At 36.2% G+C, this 27,870-nt stretch overlaps 1 protein-coding gene across 4 annotated transcripts in view; it reads right to left on the bottom strand.

Annotated features, from left to right (window-relative positions):
* Nucleotides 1-27,870, bottom strand: part of HIBCH (3-hydroxyisobutyryl-CoA hydrolase) — a 43,975-nt gene that overhangs the window by 10,088 nt on the left and 6,017 nt on the right. For all 4 annotated transcript variants that reach the window (XM_014954333.1, XM_014954334.1, XM_014954335.1 and 1 more), the window contains exons 6-11: nt 26,736-26,788; nt 13,845-13,923; nt 8,682-8,827; nt 7,701-7,787; nt 5,853-5,908; nt 4,722-4,803 (exon numbers count right to left, since the gene is read on the bottom strand). In XM_014954333.1, coding sequence (XP_014809819.1) covers nt 4,722-4,803; nt 5,853-5,908; nt 7,701-7,787; nt 8,682-8,827; nt 13,845-13,923; nt 26,736-26,788 — 503 coding nt within the window. The remainder of the gene's footprint in view (nt 1-4,721; nt 4,804-5,852; nt 5,909-7,700; nt 7,788-8,681; nt 8,828-13,844; nt 13,924-26,735; nt 26,789-27,870) is intronic.

The following is a 27,870-nucleotide window of genomic DNA, read 5'->3' as shown; positions in this document are numbered from 1 at the left end:
TATTGTTGTTGATCTTTGTTTTCTTCCTGTAAACAGGACTCTTCTTTCCCTGTAAACCCAACTAAAAGCTCTGTATTATTCACAGTACAATAGATATTTCCTGTTAATTAGGACACTTTTACCACTACTGAAAAGCAGCAGATGGTAAGATTTGCCTCTTTACATTATTTTCATTGCAGACATTAGACTCCTTACTCACAGACTGAAATGGCAGGTTTCCAGTCATAAACATTAACATTTTTTCTGGCTCCCAATTACTCTTCATCCCTCTCCAGACACCAGCTGATACAGCACTGACCCATTTTGCCTAGTTAAGCTGGAAAACATGCAATTGCTATAGAAGCAGGAGGCTGGGCAATTGTACCTTAAAAGCACTGGTTCTGTCATTCTATTATTCGCATGTTGACCGCTCGCTTGAGAGAGAAGCTGGTTTGGAAAGAGCTAAAGCTGGCTCAAACTGTCAGCAGTTCCTGAGTTCCTCTCTAACACCACACTACCTTTCAGCAGATGAAGGAACCAGCTACACCTCTAATTACATCACTATGTAGGGCTGGGATAGATAGCAGTTCTTAACTGGACCCCTTATTTCCCATAATGTGCTCTTGCTGGCTTTACCTTCGTACTGGACCTTTTCTCCTTTGAGTTTCACATTCTGTCATCTAGATTTGAAAGTCTTTGCTCAGACCAGGTTAAAGCGGATGATTCCCTAGGTGAAAGGGTAATAGCAAGTTTTTTCTGGTGAAAGAAAGCACTGAAATGGGGAAGAACTGAGAACAGCACTTAACTAGTCTAGTGCATCCAGCAGCTGCCTTAGCATGGCATATCAATGAGGCTGAAGGTGGAGGAGGGACTGCCATAAATGAAGCTGAAGGAAGAGGAACAAGGAAAGAAAATGGGTAGGTGTAATTGCAGAAAAATGAGTCATCAGGGTATCTATAAATAAATTCTCTGTACAAAGTGGAGGAGGGGATTGGTGCTAGGGAACAAGCCTGAAAAAGAGACAGGATAGGCTGAAGTGGGGAGTACTAAAATGCAAAGAAGTCTGCATAGAAGTATTTGACATCTATTCCGGTATCCTTGAGACTATCTTGATTTCAGCATGATGATCCTGAAAGCTACAAGCTGAATTTGCAATAGACCTAAATTCCAGTAAGATACTGTCAGAAAGTGACTGAGTTCAGTGCCACTGACTCAGTGGAGTCCCTTACAAGAGGAACAGCTGGAGTAGTGGCTGCCTCTTGTCTCCAAGGCCCATAAAGTTTCTGACCTGACCTGCTTAGGGTCCTTGTGGCAGGCTTTCTTTAAGTTGAAACAAACAAATGAAAAAAAAAAAAACCAACAACTCTCCCAAAGGTCTGAATTCCCTTGCAATAGATGAAGACACCCATCACTTACTTTCTGAGATATCAAAGCATTTGTTCGTCTGCAGCAAACAATGGTTCTGGATGAGCTTTGACAAAATTTGAGCATCTAGCCAAAGCATCACAGAAAAGCTGCTTAAGGACAGATATATCACTCTCTTACTGGTCTGTTAACAGGGAGTTTCTGCATCCCAGCCTGACCAGTAGGTCTGGACAAGGTCTCTTCTAATTCTTAGCCTCTGCAGCATCCTTCACAATACACTGGAATTCATTCAGTAACAATGAAGGCTAGTAAATCATGGAGTATTAGTGCTCAGAAGGTGTACCGTCCTGCCAAAAAAAGCTGTAAGAAAGCATTGTGTGAAAGCCAAGTCAAACATCGCATGCTTTTCAGGTTTTGACCCCACATGCTTACTTCATCCAATTAGAAGTGGTATATTTCTGTCACTCAGATTAAAGATTTTTGGCTCATGAGTTCAAAAAGTGTGTTAGTACTCTAGCTTTCTATTTGTAACTGGATTCAAAATGTGATTTAAATCATAAAGCCATTTTCAAGCTGAATTTTAACAATTTTACATTCCTCTTATTCATGCAAACCACTTTAGTATCTGATATGTAAAAGCCTGCTAAGCAGGCATGTTTTGAAAGTAAAAAGCAGAAGTACTGCAGATTGAACAGAACAGGATACCTAGGACAGCATGACTTGCAGCATACTTGGATTATAGCAGAACTAGTAGTTCCATTCTATTAACACTAAAAGGTATTTGTACATCCAAGGGGTGCCTCCAAATTAGGGTATTTGTATCAGACTTTCAGTTAGGGCTGATTCCATAAACTTACTAATATGTATAATAAATATACAGGGAAACAAAGAAAATAAGCATACACACTGCTCTTACTGAATCCTTCTAGTTTCTATATTTATCATTTGAATGTGCTGTTGTTCCTGTACCTGGACACTAAAGGGAAACCTTGATTTCACAGTGACAGGAAACACATAGGGACATACTCTTGGTACTGTGACACTACTGGTGAGGAGAATGACTCGCTTCACACAAGTCAGCAAACTGCTATCAAGGATAATGTCTGATAATCTCAGACTGTCATAATTTTGCTATATGTTCCCTGCTCTAACTAACCTGCTCTAACACAGGGCTCTTTGAACTCCGCTCCTCTGAGCAATGCGACAGCAGGCCAGTGCTTTGTCTGTAGGTGTTGTGAATTGCTCAGCTGCCAGGGTGCAAGCTACCATTCTTCCTCTAGCTATAATTAAGTTTAATTACATTTTTGCTTTCCTAGTAAAACAAAACCTCCAGTTCAACTGGCATTTCCTGGAAAAAGCGAGATTTATACCTGAATCCCTTTTTAAACCCCCTTTCTCCCCAATGCGTTTTCCTTCTTCGGCTTTATGGATCTTTCACAGAAAAAATCAAGTATCTGATCCTACAAAGTTACTTAATCCTACTGCTTAGCACAGAAGGCGTGCTGTTAGAAACTTGTCTGAACCTTTTGTACTTGTTCACACTGATAAGACTCGAACCTGCTAGAAAATTTTGGTGGTGTGTTTTTCCCACAAATTTCTGTGTGGACAGAAGCAACTCATATTAACATGGTCTCATCTCTTGAACAGAAAACAGATCATTGTTCAGGAACTTCTGTCAGCTCCATGAACAGTCACTTACTAATCATATGAAAGATAAAAGCTGCTATAAAGTCCTATTAAAGACATGAAATAAGAAAACTGAAGACGCAACAAAAGATCCTTTTTTTTTGTACAGGACTTGAAAAAAACAAAACAGCTACACAAATTCATAATTTGAAGTAGATGGCATAGTTTTAAGTTCTAAATTACAAATAAGAAACAAATGTACCCCACTAAACAACAAGGAGCAAGAACTTTTTTTTAATTTTAAATAGGGGAGATCTGAGTTATGAGGCTGCAGATGCAGAGAGCAAGTCAAGCCTGGTTTGGGTAACTAGAGCAAATGTGGCAGAACAAACTACCTAGTTAACATATTTCAGTAACAAAGTGTTTCCATATTCCTTGCCTCTTTTGTAGTAGAAACTCTATTTTGAAAAATGCACCCTTTAAAGGCTGATATCCTATTTTTAAAAGTTCTGCTAGGTCTGATTATGTTTTAAAGTGCCATAAAATTGTATGAAATTAACTTAGGAAAAACTAAATGTAAATAACACTTGGTTGTTTTCACCTGCCACTGAAACTAATCAATATAATATGCCTGCAGAATTATATTAAACTGTATAAAGTCTACAAATAAAATACTGCCTTGTAACTATAAAGAAATACAATCCACCCAAAGTGACTGTTGTTAACATGCTATTAAAGTGTTTCAACAGACCTTAATATAACTACTTTCCCTGCCATCTATAACATGTAGCCAGGTGTATTGGTTGGTAGAAAGACAATCTAAAAATTCTTTTCTCAAAAATGATTTGAGAGTTCCAGTGACAAAATGTTAAATCTTCAATTAAAAACTAAAACCAAAAATGCGTCTGTGTATCTGAAACAGGATGTCTAATGTTAATAATATTATGTTCTAAAATAATATTCCTTCTGCTCAAATGAAAGTCTGAAGATGATGGATGTTTTGTTTTATTACAAAAGCAGGATTTCTTCTGTGATCTGTAACCAAAGTTAAAACAAAGCTTTTGTTGGAGAAGTGCTTCTGTTCTATCCAAATTTAAGTAATATTTGAATAGCTCGAAGACAAACTTTTACAAGGCACCTGAATACAGATACTTAAAAGGAAAAAGAGAAAATACACACATTACTTATAAATGAGTAAGTTGCTTCCTGCTTTTGAGGCCGGAGTGTGTATTAAGTGTGTAATATTGCTGTACATTTTTTCTGAGTAGTGACTACATCTAACACTCAGAAATGCATTAAAAAGATCAAAAAATACTTTGTGATGACAAATTGCTTGCTGTCTACCCAAATGAGATATCTGGAATGGAAGAAAATGAACAAGATTGTTCTGGCCCTCTTTTATTCCAACCCTTGGTAATAAATGAGAACCTATAAAAGGAATCTGTCACCAACAACCCCCTGATCGCAAGGAGGGGAAAAGGGAAAGGGAATTTATGGTTGTTTTTTTTACTAGACTGCAATTTTATGCAACATATGATGGTATTCACATTGTATGGTTTTGCAGAGGAATATTCTTGTCTGAGTAGAACTACTGACAATCCCACAGGACTATATGTGAGAACTTTAGGATCCCAATGTCCTACTGGTTTATGTAGTATTAGTTATGTTAATAAGGTGACTAAAGTCTGACCCATGAGAAGGAAATACAGAATCAGGCTAAAATCTAACAAAAATAACACGGAAGACATTACCTCTAGCTGCTTAGTGGCAAAAGGAGAACCATCTTGCTTTAAATTTTTAACAATTTCTTCCATACTAGTTGCTGAAAAAAGACTAAAAGAAAATAATTAGTTACTAAATTAACTGCTTCAGACTTCTTCCCTATGAAGTGCTGGTAACACAGAAATAAGAAACAGCATGACCAGCTGATCTGGCTTTTCTGATCAATGTATTCCCTGTTGTTCAGTGTTAAGTAATTCAGTTAACAGGCATCTTCTCTTCCTTTGCAAATCTCTAGCAGTTCAATAAACCTCACTTACAAACTCTGACATTTATCCAGGAACTTTAATTACTACCAACAGTCTTATCTGTGTTTTTATAACACATCAAATCTTTAACTCCATTCTGTTGGTTTGGCGTCAACATCTTTCATCTCTAAACTTAGTTACTGCCATCCTTTAAGAGTTTTAGCTGCTGCTTATAGAATCATAGAATGGTTTAAGTTGAAAAGGACCTTAAGGTTCATCCAGTTGCAACCCCTCTGCTGTGTGCAGGTTGCTCAAAGCCCCATCCAGCCTGGCCTTGAGCACTTCCAGGGATGTGGCATCCGCAGCTTCTCTGGGCAACCTGTTCCAGTGTCTCACCATCCTCATAGATATCTTCCTGATATCTAATCTAAATCTCCCCTCTTTCAGTTTGAAGCCATTACCCCTTGCCCACGTTATGGTTGGCCTTCTGAGCTGCCAGCACACCTTTGCTGGCTCATGTTGATCTTTGTGGCCCTCCTCTGGAACCACTCCAACAGGTCCATGATCTCACTTATCACTCTTATTTATTTTTCCTTCCCTTTCCGATACACAGAAGTTCCAAAGAATCCTAGAAATGGCCTTATACCAAGGAGTATTAATGTGCTACGTGACATTTCCTGTCCAACTGAATAATGAAATGAACCAGGCAAATATGCTCAGTATGTCAGTATTTAATATACTGACAAGTGAAATATTTAACGGGCTTCAGATATAACTCCCTAAAGACAAAAAAGTTTAAATGGCTAATTTGAATGTCATTTCTATCACCTTATCTGTGCAACACTGATAGGTTACTAGATCTAACTTCATGTTCTCTACCCAAAAGAGTAAAAAAGAAGAAAGAGTGCTGAATACCTGTTAATCTTCTCCATGTGTTCATCAAGTACAAACTTTTCTTGATCAATTTTGCTCTATTTAAAAAAACATACATATTTTACTTGGTTATTTTAGACTGGAAAGCTTATCAGTACTGAAAAATCTCAATGATTTGTGTTACAGAAATATCATATCATAAATGAACATTAATATTCATAAGACACTGACATTTTTAATGAATTATAATTTTGCAGTGTGTATAAATGAACTTGTCACTTTATCTTGTGAATGCTAAAGATGTCACCTCATAATGCAGTGCTTGCTCTGTGCTACTAAGTATGCATATTTGACTGCGTGGTTATCTTGTACACAAGTAATCATGATCAATCTGTCAACATACTTCTATCAAATACACTAAGAAAGCCAGTGTAGATACATCTACTCAAAAACCTGAGAATGTTTAAAAAAAAAAAAGTTTGGTTTTCTTAAAAATATACAGACAAATATATGTGTAGTATTTTTAAAAAAACGACAAAGCAAATCTGCGTTTCTCTTCCTTATCTTTTCTCTGTCATTTTACAAAATTTTATTTAGAAAACTAGAGTGTGAAAAATATGTTGGCCTTATGTGGAAATGCTGTCAAATGTTTCAGATCTTCCAGCATTAAGGGGTTTAGGACATAAGCAGATGTTTCAGTAAGAGCAGCTGAACCTGAGAGAGGTTCCCTGTCATTTCAGCTCTGATAGCTAAAAATACACAGCTTCCTTTTCCATTCAATGCCTTAAAGCAGTTGACTGCAACATATAATCACTGCTGCTTAATAGCTTTCTATTTTGTCAAAATAATCAGTATTACTACATAAATTGGCTTATCCCATTTATTTTTCTAATTAATCTTTATATATGAACTTAGTAATTCCAAACCAGAAATAACAAGAGTAGACACCGCTAACTTAAAAGCCAAACAACTGAGAAGTAGTACTCAGATTGACTGAATACATTGAATCTTGATTTGACTCCAGAGCTTTCCTTTCTTTTGAAATAAGACCACAATGCACATCAAAAAAGCGAAGACAGCCACTGAATAAACTGACTATAAAGCCAAAACCTTTTCCTTTCATGGCCATTATTACATGGGGCTAATACAAATATTAATTATGTATTTTCAATATGTTATACAATATCACCTCAAATCATAACAGAGAATTATGGGTTTGTCCATTGGGAAAACAGCACCTTTCTCCCCTTGAAAATGTTGCTTTAAGATCTCAGATGCTTGCCCTTCAACCTATCTGCACTCTGCTAATACTTACCCTATTGATAACTGCTGTGTTTACTCAGTCTTTCATTACCTGAAGGTTACAAACACATAAAATATTTGAGAAATTAAAGGAACAACTTGAGCCTTTAAATTCAGGCTTCAAATCTGCAGGACTGCAGATGATCGGTGTCAAAATAATGCTAAAATTTACATCAAATGCATCAAGCTTGCAAAACATTTCTTCAGGTCAAGAAAGTTTCTGGGATGGAAATAGAACATCCACTTCCAAGTGAGCAGCACAGCATTTAGTAACTGGCCCTGTGACTTCTGCAGCCTCTGGACTAGGCCAGTAGTTCTTCTACCTCTGTCGTTTGTGCTTGTCAGAATCCATGAATTTCAGGCTAACTCCCCTTGCAAGTCCAAAATGAATAAAAAGTGAAGACAGACATTTTAATTTTGTCCGCTGTGGGCCTTAGTGCTGCAAATTAGTATTTTATAGAGTGCGAGGAGTCTGGAAACCCATTATTTTTTAACCATAAAACAAATCATTAGTAGCATGAATAAAAAAGAATTTGTTTTGACATACATTTAACAATTCTGCTTGATTTCAGTAAATCATCAGATTACCTTCGCGTGGTAAGAGTTCAATAAGTCTGAAATGTTTTCTGTTGAAGGAGATTTCAGTGCTATCAGGTCTTTCTCTAAGGCAGGTAGCTATTAAAAATAAGATTTAATTCAAAGTAAGTCAAACAAAATGTACTACTTGAATTGTTACTGCTATGGTAATAGTATTATATAATATATACGTATATAAAATTGCAGGTAGATCTTAAAGAGGTACCAAGTAAGCAAAACAAGGAGTGAGAGATCACCTTTCACCGTTGAACCATCTGGATTTAATTATGTCTGCAGTGATCAGCAAAGAACTCAGCTTCCCAAGCAGCCCCCCAGCACAGTGCTACAGCTGCAGCAGGTAAAGGCAGCCTACAGCAGTCTGAGAGGAAAGACCAGGAGCCTGGCAACCATGCTACGCTCAAAATAGTATCTAACTAGTTCTACAATGACAGTCATGGGTCGCAGAGAAGGAAAGGAACTCATTGTTTCTCCTTCACTTATGTCCACGCAACTTACTGGAACGTTATGACTCTGAATTTATCAAATATATGAATTTTTACACTTCCTTACAACCACTGTAAGAAACAAATAGGATATCTCTTAGGGAGACCTGGTAAAGAACACATTAATGGGGTGTTACCTAGATTAAAAACTTTGCAGGTGTATAATGTCAAATTTCAGGCACTGTTGTCTAAATTGTACGATCTTTCAAGCAACTTCAATTATGCTCTGCAAATCATGCCCTTCAGTAGAATCATGAGGACAGCAACATTTTCTCCCTATTCCAAGCAAAGCTGCTACCATCTGGCAAGTGTTAAAATGACAGCTTGAGAGTACCTTTTGATCCCTGTTAACAGTGCCAGCATGGCCAGCTAATATAATTGCGCCTCTGCATGCACTCAAGTTGGTAAAATTGTGTTGGTGTGCTGCACAACTCAAACTTCTCATTCCAGTTGTAGGCTGCACCCGTGCTAGCACTAAATAGCAGCTTACCTTTTCAGATTCTACAAAATGTGTAGCGATGCCAGCTTTTAGTACATCTCCTCCTTTCAGCCTAAATCCTGTTAGTGCAAGGTAATAGCCAATCTTTCCTGATAGTCTTGGCAAGAAATATCCTCCACCTACATCAGGAAAAAGGCCTGTAATAAACAAAACAAAACAAAAGCTTGAAGGGAAAAGAATTTGTCATAATCATGCATGTAACTTAGTAACTTCTTCTTGTCTCACTTTCTTCTCCCTGACTTAGACACACCTCTTTTGCCCATTTCTCCTCGACTTGGTTTGACATTTCTCTGTCGTCAAAACCCTTCCTAAAAGCAAACTCTTGAACACCTTCCAAACTGTATCCTTTCCACTGGCACATAATTTACAAGCATATACCAGACAACAGTGTTGGCTCTATTTGCCAACAACTTGAGACATTTTTAGATGCTTCAGCAAAAAGCACACTCTCAGCAAAAACCAGAAGTGACACCAAGAACTGTGGAACAGTTTGTGCAAACTCAAACTGAATGCTGCTCTTTCTCTGAGGCCCTTTATTACTTTTATTACTTTTGATAAAAATGCCAAAGAACGAAGAAGTGCCTCTTACACACCTAAGTTTGAACAAATTTTGGGGCTGAGAGTTCATTAATAGATCAACAGTATTGCCAGGGTCTTCCTCAAGGTGGAGGCACAAGATGCTGACCTAATACCTGGCTCTTTGACAGGACTATGACTAACCTGCAGTTTGAAAAAAATTATAAAACTTTTTAGTTTAGTGACTGTCTTACAGTTGTATTTTTTAAAATCTACAGAGTAATTTTTAAAAATTCAAACCTGTGAATAAAATTTAAGACTTTGAAAAGTTGTAATTGAAAAATATATAACTACTTTTATAAAAGTTTAAATATTTAAAATCATCACTTTCTCAGTATCTACTTTATTCTGTTATATACATTTATCACCTACAAAATAAATTCAAACAATTTTTTGTAATTTTTAACACACTTAAACTTCAGAAAACTTAAGCATGGCTGCATCAATCTCAGGAATCAAAATGGAAAGCAGCAGCGTCCAGTTACTACATCAAAATAATCACCAATGGTGCATTCATGAAACTGAAAGTCTTTTGGAGAAATTAAAGGTGTGGTGGTGGTTTTTTCACTTTAAGAGAATAAATGAAACATGAAAATTAATGAAAAAGAATACAAATGAGCAACAAGAAACTCAGAAAACACTTGCAAAAGCACAGATATTAACTGGGAAAATAAAGATATACATAAGGAGTTTAAATGGGGTTCTGATAGAAGGTGGTAATTTTTCACTCGGAAGTAATTGCTTTCAATCCCAAAAGAGCCAATGTATGTTTTATAGAAAGACCCCATTACAATGATTTTATGATGTGGGAAATTAGTGGTCCCTGAATATTTCTCCCCCTTGGATGGAATTGAAGGGAGGTTTCTTCCAGACAGCTTCTCTTCAGTGTTTTCCTTCTCTCAATAATCTTTAGAGTTCATCACTGCCTTATGTTCTCATTCATCTCTCAGCTTCTCCTCTAGTTCCTCCTTGGTCCTCGCTTATTTCTGCTGCATCACTACAGCTGTGCTATTCTATTCCCATTCCCACTGAGGCGTGTATTGCCATTAGCTCATTTATTTCTCATCCCATCAGCTACTGAGAAATATGGCTCTTCTTCGAAAATGTCAAATGTCTCCTTGGCACCCTTTAAAAGCCCTGAGCTGTATTAACCCAAATTCATCACTTACCTTCTTTTTCATCTGTACTCACATTCTGAATAGTCTACTCTGCATTTTACCTTCTCAATTTGAGCCATCATATCTATCAAGTTGATGCCAAGACTGTCATTTAGTTTTATGTTTCCATTCATCTGTCTCCTCTTGAATACCCTACTACTGCAAAAAAATCCCTCATTTCAAAATGAAACTTCTCTTACAAATGCCCTCCAAAGCAAGAATTCAATCACATTATTCTCCCCATCCACCAGAACTGCAACAGTAACAACCTTTTTCTCTTTACTGTAATGAAAATACCAATGTTGAAGTACTATTCTTCCCATGCTCCACTAAGTTTCCAGAGGGAAAGCCATCTTCCTATTGGGATCTATAGGGCCCTTCCACATGGCCATACAAAGGGAAATCAGTTCTGAAATTGATTAGCTTAAGTTGCTTTAGAGGCAAATAAAACTAAACCGAATTAGGGTTTCTTTAATTATTAAGGAATTACAAACAAGATTAGCGAAGGTGTAACTAATCCACTTCAGACTTACTTGGTTGCATAAACACAGTCCACTTCAGCTTCTACTGTATCCTTTTCTAGGTTCCTGTCTTCCTTTCTTCTTCAATTTTACTCCTCTTGTCCCTGTTCTACATATTCCTCTTAATTCTCTCGGTGATGCTTCCCATATGTTTCTGCTTGCTACTGGGTTTCTCTTAATGTATTGCATACGCTTAATTTTTTTTTTCCCCTTTTGATAGCATTTAAGAATTATTTCTCAAATCCCTACTTAGGTAAGAGAAGAACTGAATGTCTGCTGGACAGACCAGACTAAAAACCCATGCCTGTAATGCTGACTTTCAGTTTGTGCTCTGAGACAGAAGCAACACGCTTCACTGTAATCCCAATTGTGAAACCCTGCAGTTGCCAAGCACAAGATAAAGGTAGCACCACTACATTCCTGCCTTACCTTGCAGAGGTGCTTGGAGATTTATTAGTAAAGGACTTACAGAAAGCTAAAAACTTAGAGGGATATACAAGAAAGGGTTCACTATTAGTATAATATCACCTGAAAGCCTACCTCTTAAAATATACTTTCACCTTTTGTTCTTCTCATGAGTGGTTTTTCCACACCCTCCTCCATCTAAGCTGCTTCCCAGTGCTTTATCTTATCTACGTCAGTTTCAAACCCCTGCAATCTAGATCTGCCTTTTATTCCTATTTGCAAAGTGGTATATCTATCTATATCCTTTTATTTATAGCGGTGTATAAATGCAGAGTAATTGTGTGAAAATGTAGCAGCTGAATGAAGGCTTTGTTTTTATTTCACAGAAAAGGTGTAATGCCTACTGAAATAAGTGAACATATGAAAAAATCAATTAATACATTATCTAGGCAGCTAGACATTTTAAACATACACCACAGAGATCAAAACAGCTAAGCCCTTAAACCCAAACAGATTTCAGTGGTTTTACTTCTAATTGATCCTAAAAGGGTTTTAATTACTTTCTTTCCTAAGCAGGTTCTAAGCTTTTCCTTTACATGTTTTCACAGTCTATTTTTGTTTAAATAAGTCCTTGTCAACACAAGAAATGTATGTAAAGTACAACTTTTTTTTTTAATATGACTACTCATATCTTTACCTTTGAAGCAGAAAGCAAAGAAGGAATCATTATTACATAATTTTATATGTCAAAGAACGTCCCTGTTTAGTTTTTTTAAAAATAAATATTTCCTTCAAATAGCTTTCTTTTTCAAACAACTGATTATGAACTTTAGGCATGAAGCAAATTCATGCTGTATTAATGCTTGAGCTATTTAGTTTACTCAGTTTTCCTTCAGCAAAGAAAAATATTTGGAGGGCTGCAATAGTTCTTGTTTTTTTCCTTCCAAACTTATTTGTTCAGAAAAATTACATGACATTTATCAGCTAGCAGGAATTGCTCTTGTATTTTTTCAGGAGTTAAAATGGTAGTCAGCTTGTTTATAGTTGGGTGATTTATTATGCTTTATTTGACTTGACACTCACAGCTTATTTAATATTTTAAGGATTTCAGAGTAAGTTTTGTGAAATGTTTCATACAGGCTGGACAGCAGTAAAGAACAGATAGTATGTGTAAGAAAAGATACGAAAAATGCTACCTTTTAAGCATTACTAACTGGGGCACCACTGGTTAAAAATCCAGTCATTAGCTAAGTGTACATTTTAACTTTAGTTGTAATAATATTATTGTACTTTAAATATACTCAACAAAAGCACAATATTGTAACTTTTATTATCTTTTCAGAACTTAGTCCTGATATTTTTTTAACATTATTTCTTAGTTTTAACATTATGTAACTGTTTGAAAATTCTTTTAAGAAAATGATGGTGCCTACTCCTTACAACTAATTCTTTGAAGTGAAACTAAGATTGAACATAATAGCACCGCATTTGGTGCCATTTAAGCTGTTTAACCACCAGATAAGGTTCTTTATTCTGAATAAATGTGTTCAAAAGGGGCACGTATTACAGATTAGCCTCATCCTCCTGCTTGAGGATATAAAGGTAAGAACAGTTGCAATCATCATTCAGCTGCATTTCCTTGGAAAGATGTAGAAACTGGAAATTTTGCAGGAGAGAAACACAGGATAGGTTGTAAGTTTTAAGCACTCTCCTTAAACACTCTTGATAAGCAGGGAGAAGGGACCTGGACATTGATGGAGTATATATTCCAGACAATAATGTGGATACCCTGTTGGGGCCAGGATTTTCTTGAAGGGAAACGTGAATGATTTCACAGGAGGGTTCACTTGAATCTGACTGACCCTTCTTGAGCCATATCACCATCTTCATATAGCTCTGAGACACAACATTTTCTTTTGTACACCTCAGAGCTGGCAAAGAAGCTGTAGGATCAAACATTAGAAAACACAAGGAACATGTTGCTATGTAAATAAAAAAAAACCCAAAAAAAAAAGACGATACTTTGATCTGACCTGCACACAATCTGTACACAACTGTAACGGGTCTGCATTAATAATCTACAAGAAAAGCTGGAATTTCAAAATCTGTCTCATTAACATTGCAGATCAGCTTGTAGTGCAGCCAGTTTGACTGAGTTCCAAATGTAAAGCTGACATACTTCCACTGGGCTCTTCAGACTTTATCTATCTACATCTGTAGCAAAGACCTAGTTCCTCAGATCCCCTTCAATTTTTAAAAAAACTGTGCCGTGTCAGTCTAGACACTAAACCCCAAGTTAAAAACCTCAATGATCAAATTCCCAGAATACAGGTAAGTTGCTATTAATTTAATAGATATTTTCCATATATGGCCATCTCCAATTCCTTTTTAAAATTATTTCATTACCTCTACTGCTTACAGTCAAAGACATTTCATCCTAATTACAAGCACAAACAGCGAAACTTTAAACAATAATTATCTGTTAAAATGCTTACCTATTGCTGTTTCTGGCATTGCAAAAAGTGTCTTCTCTGTAGCAACTCGGAAATGTCCATGGACTGAGAGGCCAACTCCCTATGCATGTAGCAAACACAAATGACAGAGTTATAAAATTACTGGTAAAATAATCATAGCCATAATGCTAAGTAACATGCCTGTTGCTTTGCTCTCCAAGTAAATAATATTAGATTTACTATGCACATCTCAACAAAATCTTAAAAGGCAGTTCATACACCAATAAAGCATCTTATTACCTTCAAGATTTGGCTGAGATAGCATACTATGCTTCAAAAGATTGATGAGTCATACGCAGATTAACTTCAAAAACCCATGAGTGACAGCAACAGAAACAAGTGACCACATTTTCTCCATTAGACTACTCAGGGAGTTGACATCCTTTTGCTAATGTTATCCCATCTATAATTTTTGCACATACTTCAAACCACCAACAAAAAAAATGCCAATACTTTTGGAATATACACGAATTGCACAGTTATAATTATAATATTTTTAAAAGAAATAATAATTAGCTATTCTTATAATGTGATAATTACCTACTTTATCAATACAGAAGCACTTTAAGCAGGAAAAACCTTTGGCATTATTAATAAAAATTCAAAATATGTGATTAGAAACTCACTTATTTAACCTGGGGACTTTTGTTCTCCAAGTCAGAAATAGAATTCACATTTCTAAGTATGTAGCCCTGTTCTCTAGCAATTCTTCCTGATGAGACACTTTCCTCAAGACAGAAGAGCTCCTGGTGTTGTCTATCAAGTATTTTCTGATTTCAGCAGTGAGCAGCAGCAAGGCCCAATAAAAATATACATTTTCAGTTCACACAAAACTAATTTAATTTAGATAAATGCTCAGAGGCAAAGTGACAAATTCAAAGAAAAATGGTTATCTGACAAAGTTGCAGTTCTTTAGTAATAACATTTGAAGTAATCCAAGAATATTTGGATCACTGGGCACAACTACAAGGTATGGGTAAAGCAGTGTCACTTCTCAAAGCTTATCTACAGGATACATGTCAACTGAAATGTGTGTTAGATACTACCTGGAGACAAAACCCTCCACTGAACATTTCAAAAGAAGTTTCTTCATACAAATACTTTGTCTCTCTTCCTTTCCACTGTCTCAGCTTACTTCCTTTCCTCACTGTTAAATTTCCCTTTGCTTAGTCTTTCTATCCATCCAGTTTTTCTATTAAAACTAAGACACCTTAAATATCATTGGCCAAAAGAAGTCAGTGTCTAATGAAGATGTAATAAATTTCTGAGTAACATTTCTATTTGTTTAGATACTAGAAAAATGGCACTTTACCCAGCTAAGGCTACTAGTCTTCACAGTATTTCATACTTTCCATCAAAAACAGTCGGATTAATTGGGTGATACTTGCTTGGAGCAGCATTGACATATTTGATAGGCTTTTAAAGAGAGAGCAGAACATCATTTCATTTTGTTTATCTACAAAGATCTTTGGGTGGGTTTTACGTTAAAATTTCAAGAAGTTATCTCAATTTAATAAAAACTGCATCCATTTCCTCACACCATCCTCATACATTCTTCCCTGGCATCTCTTACAGCTCTGCCCAGTAACAAATTAATTGTCACCGCTTATTCCATTAGGGTGGTACATGACTAAATTTGAAAAGATCTTCAAGGTTTTTTTTCTGTAAAATGAATATCTGTCAGTCTTGGATTTTAATATATGTGTACGAAGCTTTTAAGATTCCAGTCTAATATCCTGAGAAACGGACACTTAAGATAACTGATTATCCTACTTGATTTGATACCCAGAGACTAAGCCAAATCTATACACATTTGCCTGTTTCAAGGAGGCAAATGGGATTTGAGCAAGTATCTGAATCTTATCTGCAGAGGGTATAATCCCTTATCTGTCCTTCAGCCCTTTCACCTGAGGACTGGTCAGAGGCTGTAGATCTTATCTGAGCAGCAGCAAGGGCAACAGCCTTTTATTTAGTTCTCTTGCAAATGCAAAGCTACATGTAAAGCTACATTCACTCCAGAAACAGCTCTAGAACTTGTAAATGAAATGGAAATGTGACTTCTTCACTTCCAACTATTTTTTATATCATAACAGTATATTTTCAGCTCATTGGGTAAAGGCTGCTGTTATTTTTATGCATGTTCAGCAATAATGACCTTTTTATAAAGATAATGAAATAAAAAAAAAATGCCCATTTTGCTCTTTCTAATGCTAAAATTAATTTTTTCTAATCGCATACCTAAGAACACAAATACTGTCTACCATAAAGCATTTTTTCTGGTGTATTTTCTAGGCAATCAGAAGTTTGCATAAGGACTCAGATTTTCAGCTTCAGTATTAAGTAAGAAAGACTAGAGGGTGAACCCCATGAAGTCAGTTTCTCTTCCAAGCTTGTTCATTTTTACAGTGACAAAAATAACTGTAGAGTTTTAAGAAGAAGAAGTTGAAAGAGGTAATTTTCTTTTGAAAGAAGTAATTAAATCAGATTTCACTTTCTTGAGTGCTTAAGCCATAATTGGATTTGGTTTCTAGGTAGCCTTCCCGTTTCGTAGTATAGATAAGAGCTTAATTTCAGATGCATATTTAAAAGACTAAAACTATATTTTCTTCTTATCCCTTATAAAGAAAACGGTGCAAATATTTCCTTACTTCTTTGAAGATAATTTCTAAATAATCCAATATTAAAATAAAATCAGGAGATAAAAATGAGTTCATGCCTTTGAGGGTACAAACTCAGTAATTTATTAAACTGATGATTGCATGCTTTTGTATGTTTATTTGCAACTTCCCAAATGGTTATTTCAACACATCCACTCTATGTGTTTAACCGTCTCCATCTAATACAGAGGATAGATGCTTATTAGTTTAATAGCATTCTGTATAAAGAACAAACTCTTCCAGTCAGACGTCTAAATGCATTCCTCCTCCATTTCTGCATTTTGTACATTTTTTTTTTAAATTTAACTGAAATCTTGCACAGCTAGAGTCCCACCTAGGAGGCCTTTCACACTATTAAATTATCTGCAGTTGGGCTGTGTTCACTTCACTGAATAGTCCCAGTTCCACATACAAGCCTTGATGCTATAATGTCTTTATTAAAATACACTAAATCCTGCACTGTCATTGTCCTATCTTTCATGATTTTAAGATACATATTAAAGCTAATGTCTTCCTTCAGACTTTTCCAAGATGATAGATTCCTATGGTGAATCAGGCTTGTTTTTTAATCCAGATACTTTATCTTAATACTGGAATGATTTTTTTTTTTTCCTACTGACAGCTAAATGTTTGAATTTTGTAAAGGATACTTAAAGAATGAGAATAGAATTTAAGGAGTTACGAAATTAACAAGCAATCCAACTAAACAATCTTCAGTAGGGTTTATATATGAATTAATGAAAAACATAGATAAGAGTAGAAATGGTGGTCTGACAATGTACTACTGGAGACAGACTGGCTATGAAGGTGTTTGGTTACAAACTACAGATTTATTACTACATGGATGTTAAATTATTAATCTTAAAAACAGGGTGTTACAACTCGACTATTAGACTCAGTGCACCTCCAGGAGGCACATAATATTATAGGCATTTCAGTCTGAATTCCTCAACAAGCTTCTGAAAAAAGCAGTAGAGTATCTGAATTTTTCTTCCCATACACGATTTCCTACTGAATGCCATACTTCAAAAGTAATTATGTGACTGTTTATACAACATCTATCATTGATTTCCATTTTTGTCTCATGATGAATACAGAACCTTATTAAAAGTATTTTTCTATGTTAATGAAAAACAAGGTGCAAAGTACTGATTGATGGAGAAATGGAATACAGCTACTATAAATCTTAAATGTTAAGTTGTAGCTGGAAGGCTGTATTATCTTTTATTGAGAATGACCCATATTAGTAAATTGAAAAACTCATCATATCTAGGGAAGTTACTAAGAAACTGAGGGCCACAACAGAGAACGATACAAAGCAAAATAAATATGTCCTTCCTGAATGACATACATAAACATCTGTTCACATACAGAAAAGTAGATCACACTTGTCTATTTACTAATAACCTAACTCAGACTGTAAAGGAATCACTGCCTAGGAAAGCATAAGCAACAGAATTAAAGAAATACAAACAGAAAAGGCCTTCAGGAATGTTACTTGTATCATCTTCGCTAGGCTGATAAAGAATTTTTAGCTGTTGATGCAAATAATTTTATGATAACACCAATATTAGTATGGTCTGCAGTGACAGCCCTGTTGTAACAGTCCCCATCCAATGATTATGCTCATTTTTAACTGCATGTGAATACAGTTCCTGGTTGGGTTAGAACCACAAAAGAAATGTGGCAATCAAGGAACAAACTGAGCATAACACAACAAAGAGCAAATATATCTGAATACAGATGTGTAAAAATAGACGAAGTGAAGCAAAAATGTTTGCAAAAGCCTTAGACAGCACAGTAAGTGAGAGGAATTGATTCAGGAAGCAGCAGGAGCTTATAGCTATATTGGATCAAAAATCAGTGATGTAAAAGCAATATCCCCTGCATCCAGACACAGCAAATCTTAAACTGAATCAAAATGAATCTTCGTTCATCATTAATGTTATGGACCACTCCAAAGAGTATAATCCATTTTTATCTCTAAATACTAACAGACAAGATGACTTAGTGAACCAGAACAACACAGCATAACAGATCAATCTGGACTAAGAATATCACCTTCTTTGGTTGACAACATATAAATCAAGTCTATACAAGTAGTTAAAAAATATCATTAAAAACGGTGCTTTTTGTGAACTTGTGAATCATTTAGTGTGGTATTTTAAAAGATAAAATATTAATGTAATATAATTTAAATATAAAATATTAATTTCCACATACTGATTATGTATTAGCTATTCTCAGTCCAAATTCCTACAGACACACAGAAGCATAACGAGCTGACTGGAGACAAATGATCTGTAATAGTAGCTGATGTTTCAGTCCTGTTCTCCTGACTCCTAATTATTTAAACAGATTTGATCCAACCACATTAATAGTAATCATGTAGGGCAGGTTCTTCTAACAGTGAAACTTGGGGAAAAAAAATACATGGGTCATTCTGTGCACCAATACTGCTACAATGAATGTCCTTTATCAACAGAACTCAGACTGAATTTTTAGAAGTCCTGTTTTTGTTTTTCTACTACCACACAAAACTTATCAATGATCTCAAACTTTTTTGAGATCAACAGCCATATTTTTTCCCCTGCGTAATCTGCAAGGACTGATCTGGTCGTCTGATGGTGAGCATCCACACTAGTGTTGTGGTTCCACATGGCAGACCATACAGAAGGCACGGTGGCAGTTAAACACGTGCCTCTGCAGCAGGGATTGAGTGCCTGCAGAGCCATGGCCTCCCTCTCCATGGACATTGACTCCTCCAAGGCAAAAAGCAGCAGGTTAAACGGTTTGTTTAACAGTTTGTTTAACAGTTTGTTCAACAGTTTGGTCCAGTCTGGCCTACAGACACTGTGGCTCGACAACCATGATGCAAACATAAAAACTTCTGCCTCTACCTTCTTTCTGATTACTCAGAATTTTCTGAAATAACTTCTTTCCAGAATTAAGAATGTTTTCTTTGTTTCTTTTTCACGACTGTGTATTACTTTCTAAGACTTACATTTAATAAGCCTACAAAACCTCCTGGCATCAACAGTCAGCTATGTCTGTTAAAAAACACTCTTTCATGTCAGAGGAAGCAGAACTCTTTATGGATACAAGACTTCTGCTGCAACAGAAAGAAAAGAGAAGATGTAAGAAGACGTAGGTCTGAAAAGCCTATAGCAAAAGTAATTAATTACTAGCCAGTGAAACTTTTTCTAGTGTTAAATTTGAAAGCATTCTTTTTTTCCCCAGTGTTTCCCTATACATAACTGGCCATTATGTTCAGAAAAAGATAGTGTGGCTTTTTTATTATTTCTAAAATTCTGGAAGACAAGCTCTGCCCCTTTGTCCCTCTATATCAGCTAAAAATGTAGCTACTGCAAGAAATCTGTATGTCCAACTCATCACATCTTAATGTCTGCAGGGAACCCACTTCAGCAACTTGCATCAACACATAACTAAGCTTTTTAGGTTTTATCTTAAAATACTTCTTCTTAAAGACGGCACATGCAACATAACTGTATTTAAACAGGGGCACAGTTATTTGGGATTACAGGAGTGAACTGAGGGAATTTTGTAATGATGTTCTAAGCATTTTTTCTCAGGAAAAAGAGCTTAGAAAGTATAAGACAGATTAAAACTAACTCAAGGAGAAAATGAGCATTCAAATTACTCTGGAAATGAGAAAAAATAGCAGAAATATGAAAGGATGGAAACACAGGCAAAGATAATTCTCTTCAGAGCGTTTTTTCCTTGATCTATAATAAAGGAAAGGAGAGGGAAATAATGAGATAACTCTCAATATGAGACTAGGCATCTACTTGAAGGCATAGAACTAGAGAAAATAGGGGAACTTTCAGCAAGGAAGAGTCTGGTGTTAAATGGAAAAAGCAAATCTCTGCAGAAGCCTCCAAAATTCTTTACAATGCCAGTCAACAGTGCAGAGGCAGGAAAAGCTTTCCATGAAACCACAAATAAAAGCTCCTTTAAACATACACTGGTTGCAGAAAAATATAATAATCTAGAAAGCACAGCTTAAAACTTCGACTTTAGTCTCAGTGTAGACAAGTGGTGATTGCTGTATGATGTGACCTACATGTCATTACATTGTGCATGAATACAACCACTTATTCTGTAATTGTAAAATACTAGGTACAGTACAGCTGTATAATACTAACAGCTGTGCAATGCACATTCAGGAAGTCTGCCTTTCTTTTCTGGGTGGAAAATAGTGGCATCCATTCTTTTTCAGTGTACATTAAACAACTCAGTCATTGTAAAGTAGAGAGAGGGAGGGGAGAAGAGTTTTACTTACTGCTCCAGTACTGACCCATAATTTAAAAGACTTTTTTTCAAGACAGTGTTTTATGATAAGCCCTTTGGGGAGTAACATCACGCGTACGTTGTTGAACGTTCAGTGGTTATTTTTTGTTGATGTCAAGAGCTGCTGATATTCTATAGTCTGATATAGCTACGAAATGAAGTGTGCCATTTGTCCCTAGGATCACGCGCAGGAGCTTAGCAGGCAGACCAACGTGCCAGATGGTGAATATACTATAATATCAGCAAAGAGTGAATCCTTTCATAGTATTGTCTCAGGATTGTTTTCAACATCAGATACTACGAAAGCTAAGTGGTACACAAGTCGACCTCATAGAGCTTTGTTTAAAAGTGCAACAAGTAGCTGTTTGCAAAATCTGTATTCTGTTTTACAGTAAAAGCTGCCTTTAGCTTTGAAGTGTTAGCAACAAAACAGAATGCAAGCTTCTACGTGGTACACATTCATGAGTTTCCAGAGGGAGGGGGGAGAGAGGGAAAGGAAGAGAGATTTGGAAAGCAGCTTATCTAGGTTTAGTATGTCAATTACTTTTACTTCAGGGCAGATTTTAAAGCATAAATTAAAACAAACCTAAGATGTTCAAGTTTCAGAGCACGATGACTGACAAGAGGCATGGTGTATTTATAAAAAGGAAGAAAAAGAAGAATCAGGAGAAGTCTCAAGAAGCACTGACATTTCTAAGTTTCAGTTTACTTGCTAATAAAAAGGGTTAAAAAAGTTAATAATGCCTATTGAAGTATAGAAGTTCTGTGCTATGTAAAATGATAACTTTTCATGAACTTTTATATGCTGACACTAGTCATCCAAAGCATGTGATATGTATATTAATAACTAATAAGCATAATTTCTATAGTTTGTAATAAAATTTGCACCACACATTAAGCAACAAATGAATACCTATTTGTTCTATGAGCAATATCCACCTGTGTACCTCATGAATACCCACTCCTCTAAATAAAAATTATGTCACGAGTGGGCAAAAAATATGAGATTTTAGATACGGTTAATTCGAATGTTTCCTAGATTTTGAATGCTAGTCTCAAATGCTGCTATCTACACTTCTGTAAAAAAACTATATGCACACAACTTATATGAATACATCCTAAAAGCAAATAAATAAATAAATAAAAAACCAGATGGGAAGATATATTATAATGTGGGGGGGAAAGGGGAGCTCCTCCCATTGTATTTTATATGCCTGAGGAACATCAGAAGACACCTAACAAAGTTAAACATTTATGTAGCAGCTGCAATTATTGCATCATATTTGTCTGGCTTTTTTTTTTCTGCAGATTCTTTATTAATAGCTCATAGTTCAAGTGAGATCATGATGAAGTAAAGCAGTCTGTTGTCTTTACACTTCCCACCCTCCTCTTTCAGTCTTCAGTCACTTCAGCTAAACATATTGAAATGCCAATATTCAGTGATATACAAGATATTAACTTTGGTTTTAGATACAGGCTCGCAATGTTTATTTAAGTATTTTTTACGGAAAAGAACAGGCAAACATCAGGTGTAATGTTTGCAATGATTTTGTTTCACTAGTCTGCAAGAAAAGATAGACAGCAACACCACACAACTGGCTCAGAAGGAAAGACTGCGTAGACATCCATACCCACAAACGGCACAGAGAGCAAAGGCAGACCCTTCTCTCCTACTTTTACATCACTGGGAATGGTTTTGGGAGTGGGCAGATTCAGACTGTGGGCCACTGGATCTTTGTGATGTTCCCCCCTTTTCCTTCCTCCCTACCTACTGCTGCAGTCCAGCCAGCTGTAACTCAGAGGCTAACTCAGGAAGCCTGGGAATAAGGAATTTTATTTGTTTTTTATCTGCAGCAATAACAAAGGTATGTTTTTCCTTACGCTGCTTTGGTCCTGACTACAGAACATCAGGCAATCAAAAAACCAAGGGATTCCATTTTGGAAGAAGCAAGGGAAAAATGTTATTTGCAGATGTATGCCAGAAATTTTACACTCCTAAAGGGTTACAGCCACACAATCTGGATAAAAATGGCACAAGATAACAGCTATTGCTCAACTCCAGCTCCTGGAGTTCCTGTGTACTGGAATTCTATTGACTAAAATGTGTAACACACAAACTGCTTATGACATCACTACCGATTTACTTGATAAGAAATATTAATGTAATAAGAACTGTTGACCAAGTCCTGATAAAGTGTAAGTTTCGACATTTGTAACTATATTGACAGAATCCCCATGGTACCTGTAGCAAGCCTCTAACAACACTGTTCAAGAAAACATATTAATTTAGCTGTTGGAAAGTGTTTGCTAGATATGACATTTCTAGTCTATGCAGAGATTACAACTGCATTTTCCATGGAACAAGCACCTAGACATTTTTCAGGGGTTTATAGCAACTATGAACTTAATACAAATAATAAGGCAATGCTGTTGCAAGAAGTATTGCAGAAGTGTTGTAAAAAGTATTAAGGTATCCTGCTATAGCCAAGTCTCTACCAGCAGGCACCAAAAGGCCAAAGTGTACCCACTCAGCCTAGATTCAATCCACCTGGGAAGCCTAATCAGATTGATGCTGTGAGCTATAAAAGGCAATGCCAGCCAATATGGCACTTGGGTTTCCTGAAGGAGAAAATGAATACCATTTTTTTTCCTTTGTAGTTTTTGAGGAAAAGGATAGCTCCATGAGGCTGACTGACACACCAGTTCTGTCCAAGGAAGAAGATTTAAAAATTGGTAAAAGGTAAGTGACAAAGACGTGCACTGGGATGGAAGTTTATGTTCTGCAAGAAGGGGAGAATAATGGCTTTAAGAATAACCAGAAGTGGTGACCCCCTAGCACCTGATGCTTTGAGAAGGTGCTATTTATGTGGACTATTTGTGACAGAGTATCTCTGTGATGTATGGAGGGTAATTATTCTGCTCTACTTGGTGTTGATGAATCCTCCAGTTGAAATATTGTCTGGTCTCTGGTAATGAACTGTAAAGTACACAAATTTGAGATATTCCAGAGGACTGCAAGAAGACCAAGAGACTTAATCTATAGTAAAGGCTGAATTGCTATCCTTATCCCTATTAAAGAGAGATAGCTAGAAGCAAGGTATGCAAGTATCTCAAAATGTTCTTAGAGAGCTGTGACTAAGACAGGAATATATTGATTACACATACTAAAGAAAAATTAGACACTAGGGAATCTTAACTTGAAAGAATAACTAAGCGCTAAAGTGGAAAATCTAGGAAAAAATAAAATTCCTGCTGTCAGAGAGTTCTGAATGCATCAGGTGAAAATCTGCAATTGTCTAACTATTTTTAACCCTGCTTTGAGTGCAAAAGAGTAATCCCAAGACTCCTCTCGGCTCTACACTTCTGTATAGTCTAAAGCTTAATATATTTGACATTACTACCCAAGTGACTAACGAACTCAAAGAGTTCTTTGAAAAATTCTACTCTGTAATAGTCACCTTAAAGATACTCCATATAAGATGTAAATGAATAGAGAGGTGACTGTGATTGCTGATGGCTATTTAGGACCGTGGTTGCAAAATAAAGCCTCGCTCAGGAAGTTTCTAAATCATGCATACTCTAGAATATTCCTTTAAGGAAGACGGTACTTTGTAAACACAGTCGCAGATTCCTCCCTTAACCAAAAACAGTGGCTTTTCCTCCAGAAAATGATGTACATCTGCTTTGGCAATATGCCACGGAAGTTTTAAGTATGCTTTACATAAAGTTAGTCCAGTGATGTGGACCATATTCATTAACTTCCAGTGTATGCCCTGTATTTCCTTACCCCCACCTTTTTTTTCCTGTCAGATACTCATCTTGAATTCTAAGACAAATCATCCAAAATGCTACCACTCAAAACTGTCTAGTGTATCTATTTGGCTCTAAAACCAGTTTAAAATACATTTTTATTTTAATATTAATCCTTTTAGCCTGTTAGAGTATCTACCACCATAACCTATTTTGTGCCAAAGCCCTATTTAAAACCATAGATTTAAACTAAGCTTATAAAGCAGACTTCTGTTCATCTCCAAAGAACTCAGGAAAAGATTGGGACTTCTCTAGAACCAAGAAGCCCAAACATATGACCTCATTTACAGACAGTAATATTAAAAATAAAAAATCTAAATACTCTGCATTTCTTGTCTACTGTTCAGGTATTTCATCTCAAGAAAATAAAAATCTATGGATAGAAGTCAACTAAAATAATCTGAATAGTAGTTTTTAGTAACATGAGAGTACATGTCCAATGTTCCCTTCAAGAGTATATGCCATTTAGCAGTAAATGTGGTATTTATAACTTGTTTCACTACTTTTAGTAATATGCAGTCATTGCTTCATCAAACATACTTACTGCTCTGAATAAGTAAAAAAAGATGAAAAGATACATTTATACTGAATATAAATTTTTGATTAACTACAGTAGAGACAAGAAGATGCAGAAAACAAGCTCCACAGCCCCATCTGTTGGCTAATTATGCTCCAAAAAAGCCATCTACCAGCCTCTAGCCAACAATGCTGAAGTGGAAACAGTTCAGGTTTTGGATACAATTCCAAGTTTTACCAACAGGAAACTATGATATCTGTGCATCAGTAGCAAATTTTACTACCTAAGCACATAATAACTGGGTTTCTAATACACTTAAGTGATTTTAAATTTATTTTAAATTAGAACAAGAGAGCACTCCAAGTGAATAGTGCTGCTTTTTTGAGCAAGGTTGAGCTTGACTTGCTTGCATTTTCATTCATAGATAAATGGTTTATAGCGAAATTGCAGTGCTTAAGAGGTGTCCCACGATTTTTAAGCTCAAGCTAAAACCACTTGCTTCTAAAGCCAAGGGCTTGAATTGAAAAATTTTTAAAGGCATTTACTGTATTTTGTAAGTGACAAATGTTTCTAGATTCCACTGACATGTAGCAACTAAGGTAGCCAGATCTTGAGCATATGAAACAGATGAAATATGACTTGATTGTGTCAAAAACACAGAACCTAGCATTGGAGTGATTTAAAACTAAGCATCTAATTATACGATCAGTTGAATAACTCCTCCATACAAATGTAGTTCTAGTGAGTAATTATAATAGGACAGAGTACTTTGTACAGCAAGCTGAGCGAGATCACAGTATGGCCATGACAAGTTCAAGGACTGTTGTAGAGGTTTTAATCTATAAAATCCCACTGCAGTGAACCTACTTGTACCACAAGAGAAAACAGCTGCTGCAAGTCTTAAGTTTAGTTAAGGTCAGTTGTGATGGGGCTCCTAGTGCCGAAAATGGTGAGAGAAGAGGGTGGAGGAAAGATGGGAGCTAATACTCTCTTCCTGGGTAAGCATTGGTCCATTTAGAGGAATCAAACCAAATCTTACAGATGAGGGAAGTGGCTGAAAGGGAAAGCATAGAAGACTACACAAAACACTTACACAAAAATTAATCAGTGTTGAGAAATACTACTGCTGACCTCCATTATTAAATTATTAGTGGATACTTCCATGTATTGACAATGGTGGTGGAGGGGGGAGAGGATGGAAGTATGTTGATGAAAACATGTACTCCTGTAGGAAGGACATTATTTCAGAGTAAACTACGGCTGTATAAACAATTGCAAATTAAATAGCACTCAATGATTGGGGAAAAAAAACAAACCCAAACCCAAAAAAACCCCAAACAACCAAAAAAACCCAAACAAACTATGAGTTTAAAATAGTAGTTTAAAGTAGTCTGGACCTTGAGACCTACCTGCTTGTTCTGCTAAGTTAGGCAAGAGACAGAGGTTCAGATTACAACGCTTGTTCTTGAATTGAAATGTTTGAGATGTCATGTGTGCACTTTATTCAACCCAAGTACAGAATATTACATTACTTTAAAATGAACTATATCAGATATCACACCAAGGTACTTAACTTACCCCTCCCATTGTAATACCATCAATAAGTGCCACATACGGCTTCTTGCAAGTGCCTGTAAGAAATGTGGGGGGAAAAAAAAAAATAATAATTGTGCATTTTTTCAAAAGAGTGGACCTGTGAATAACTGTATACATGACACATTTCCCCATGTCTTACTTAAGCAACAGAAAATAAATGGTAAATTAAACAGTAAAATATCAGCTTATAATGAAAGTACTTTATGTAATTCTTAAGCAATGAAAAGAAACACCAGTTACTGACTTACTGCATTCAACTGAGTGTTGTAAGAGAACACCACACAGCTGTCAAATGTTAGTTTGTTTGCTGTGTGAGTACCTGATAATTTAGCCACAGCCACAAAGCCGTAGCTTTGTAGGAAGATGGGACACAACAGTCTCTCTTTCAGCCCATCCCACAGCCTGCATTAACAGCACCGAGCGTGCACCGGCACTCCAGTGCTCAGCTACAAAGACAGATGCATTGGTAGTTTTCAGCCAAAATGTGACTATAAACTGCTGCAATGCAAACATGTTCTGTCTTGCCAACTCTGTTGCATGTTATGACCCTGAACATGGCACAGACAGGTTGAGATGATAATATCCTAAAGTACCACGGTTTTATCTATCAGCTGTATCTGTTGGGCCTTGAGGAGGCATAAAACTAAAGACCTGATGCTTTCAATTACCATTCATGGGAAGATTCAGAAGTTCACTGTGAATGAAACTGCTGCCTCATATTCAGTGTTTTCAGGTCAGACTTAAAGTGCAGTCAGATTGCTGCTATGGGCATCCACTGCACCCACATTGCTTAGCTTTTCTGCAGCAACTACAGATCCTTGTTTAGAAAGAGTACGATTTTAAGAGGCAGCTCAGTCCTTCAAATTAGTAGTTAGAAAATATAACAAAATTGCATTTTTAACATTGTTCTTACATGAACGTACAGGCTAATGCTTGGGGCTCTACATGCTAGTCTTTGACTAAATTCTATAGCAGCATGCTTCTCCAATAGCAAATGCTGTGAAAGCAGCTTCCCTGTATATTTTTAAGTTGTAAAATGCAAGATGTAAATAAATCTTTTTGGCAGAAATCTCAGTCTTAAAGGAATACACTCATACCAAAGTTATCAAAAATCTAG

This window comes from Calidris pugnax, unplaced genomic scaffold (assembly GCF_001431845.1).
Source record: "Calidris pugnax isolate Ruff unplaced genomic scaffold, ASM143184v1 scaffold103, whole genome shotgun sequence".
NCBI lineage: Eukaryota > Metazoa > Chordata > Aves > Charadriiformes > Scolopacidae > Calidris > Calidris pugnax.
This window is presented reverse-complemented; position numbering and strand designations above follow the sequence as displayed.